A 1550-nucleotide genomic window follows, 5' to 3' on the forward strand; every position below is an offset into this window, starting at 1 on the left:
TTTTTTGTCAAGCATAAGTGATTCAGATAAACACATCGTACAATAGGCCATAAATTAGGAGGATTTTTACCTATTCTAAATTTTCAAAGACATGCAAAAAATAATAATAGATCTCATGTTAATGTTAATTTTAACATAAATTTTTAAATCGTAATTCATAACTAAATATTACAAAATTGAATTCTTATTAAAATAAAATTCAAATAATTTCTTTTATAATAAAAAAATCTTTAATTAAATATTTAATTAAATTAAATATTTAAATTAGTAAATTTATTCGTGTTTTACTAAGAAAACATAAAGCTATTTATTTTATTAAAACAAGTATTTTTTTTTCAAGAAATAATTTTAAACAATCTCACTCTTTTAATTTGCCGTAAAAAAAATGAAGTTACAATTTTGACATAATTTTCAAATATCTTGCTGCTGTTATGAAAATCGTCAAATAATTTGGGCCTGGTTTTCCTGCTGCTGCTCCTGACAATTCAAAGGCCTCCTGAAAAGCATTATTTGTGGCTCAGGTCGATGAATTGCATAATGAACCCAACCACGGCTCTGTTGAACCCCAATTGCTCGACACTCATTCTGTAAGTTAAAGTTAAAACCAAAACCGAATACTTAGAGCAGCCATTAAACTTGCATAATTCAAAGGATACCGATGCTACTTTTTACTATATCAATTTAGTTTTTATATTTATCAAGACAAAATTGTCTTTAGTCTTTAATGAAGGAATAAAATCACATTACTTTTAGTAAAATATAGGAACTAAAACTATATTATTTTTTTATATAAATTAGACCAATATTTTAAAATTTCAAAATATATTTTACAAAAATAAGTACTTACTTCGGAGAGAAGTCGATTCTTAGGAAGCAGTTTGGCAACTTCAGGAGGCAGAACCACGTGTCTGAACAACAAATTAATATAAAAAAATCCATAAAACTGTTTTTTCTTTACCAGCAAAAAACTAAGTTAATCACAAAGAAAATGAAGGAAATGGAATTGTGCGTATACCTACCGATATTCATAAGTATCGTCGTAGTACTTATCGGAGTACGAGATCTCACCCATCCTAAAAAATTGTGACTTTGCTCGATTCAATATGCTAAAAGGCAAAATAAACATTTTCAAAGTTAATTAACAATCAAATAATTGGAAATGCTATCTGTATCCTTCTTGGTCGTGCGTCAATCATAATAGTCTCAAGTCTCTTCATGTTTATACACTTTAGGCTGAAAAATTGTGTATCTTTTCTTGTTGTACGTTGACCAAGATGATTTCAAGGTCCTTAATGATTGTTTATTGATTGACCTACGATTTACTCTAGATGTTTGTTTTGAGTCAGTATCCAAGCATGCTCATGATTGTTATCGTTATACCACAATTATAACCCATGAAGTCGTAATGATCATAAAGAAGACATTATTATGAGACACCTTTAACATCTAATCAATAGGTAATAAAGGGAAAAAGTAGTGATCGTTGATTAGAGGGACCGACCTTGTCAATAAAAACCCCTTAGTTAGAGCTGAGAATGTAGATTACATTT

At 28.6% G+C, this 1550-nt stretch overlaps 1 protein-coding gene across 1 annotated transcript; it reads right to left on the reverse strand.

Annotated features, from left to right (window-relative positions):
• Positions 1 to 441: 441 nt before the first annotated feature.
• LOC100789531 (cyclin-dependent kinases regulatory subunit 1) lies at positions 442 to 1072 on the reverse strand. The gene is made up of 3 exons (XM_003539754.1): positions 1020 to 1072; positions 848 to 908; positions 442 to 585 (listed from the first exon to the last, which is right to left on the reverse strand). The coding sequence occupies exons 1-3, from the start codon at positions 1070 to 1072 to the stop codon at positions 442 to 444; spliced, it is 258 nt and encodes an 85-aa protein (XP_003539802.1).
• Positions 1073 to 1550: the final 478 nt, after the last annotated feature.

The sequence above is a fragment of the Glycine max genome, chromosome 12, assembly GCF_000004515.6.
Source record: "Glycine max cultivar Williams 82 chromosome 12, Glycine_max_v4.0, whole genome shotgun sequence".
Taxonomy (NCBI): domain Eukaryota; kingdom Viridiplantae; phylum Streptophyta; class Magnoliopsida; order Fabales; family Fabaceae; genus Glycine; species Glycine max.

Excerpts from the sequence above, each read along its gene's own strand:
- LOC100789531 (XM_003539754.1), bottom strand. The coding sequence starts at position 1,072 with ATGGGTGAGATCTCGTACTCCGATAAGTACTACGACGATACTTATGAA. Across the intron at positions 909-1,019 it reads GACGATACTTATGAATATCG|ACACGTGGTTCTGCCTCCTG; the intron begins GTAGGTATACGC and ends TTTGTTGTTCAG. Across the intron at positions 586-847 it reads AGAATCGACTTCTCTCCGAA|AATGAGTGTCGAGCAATTGG; the intron begins GTAAGTACTTAT and ends TTTAACTTACAG.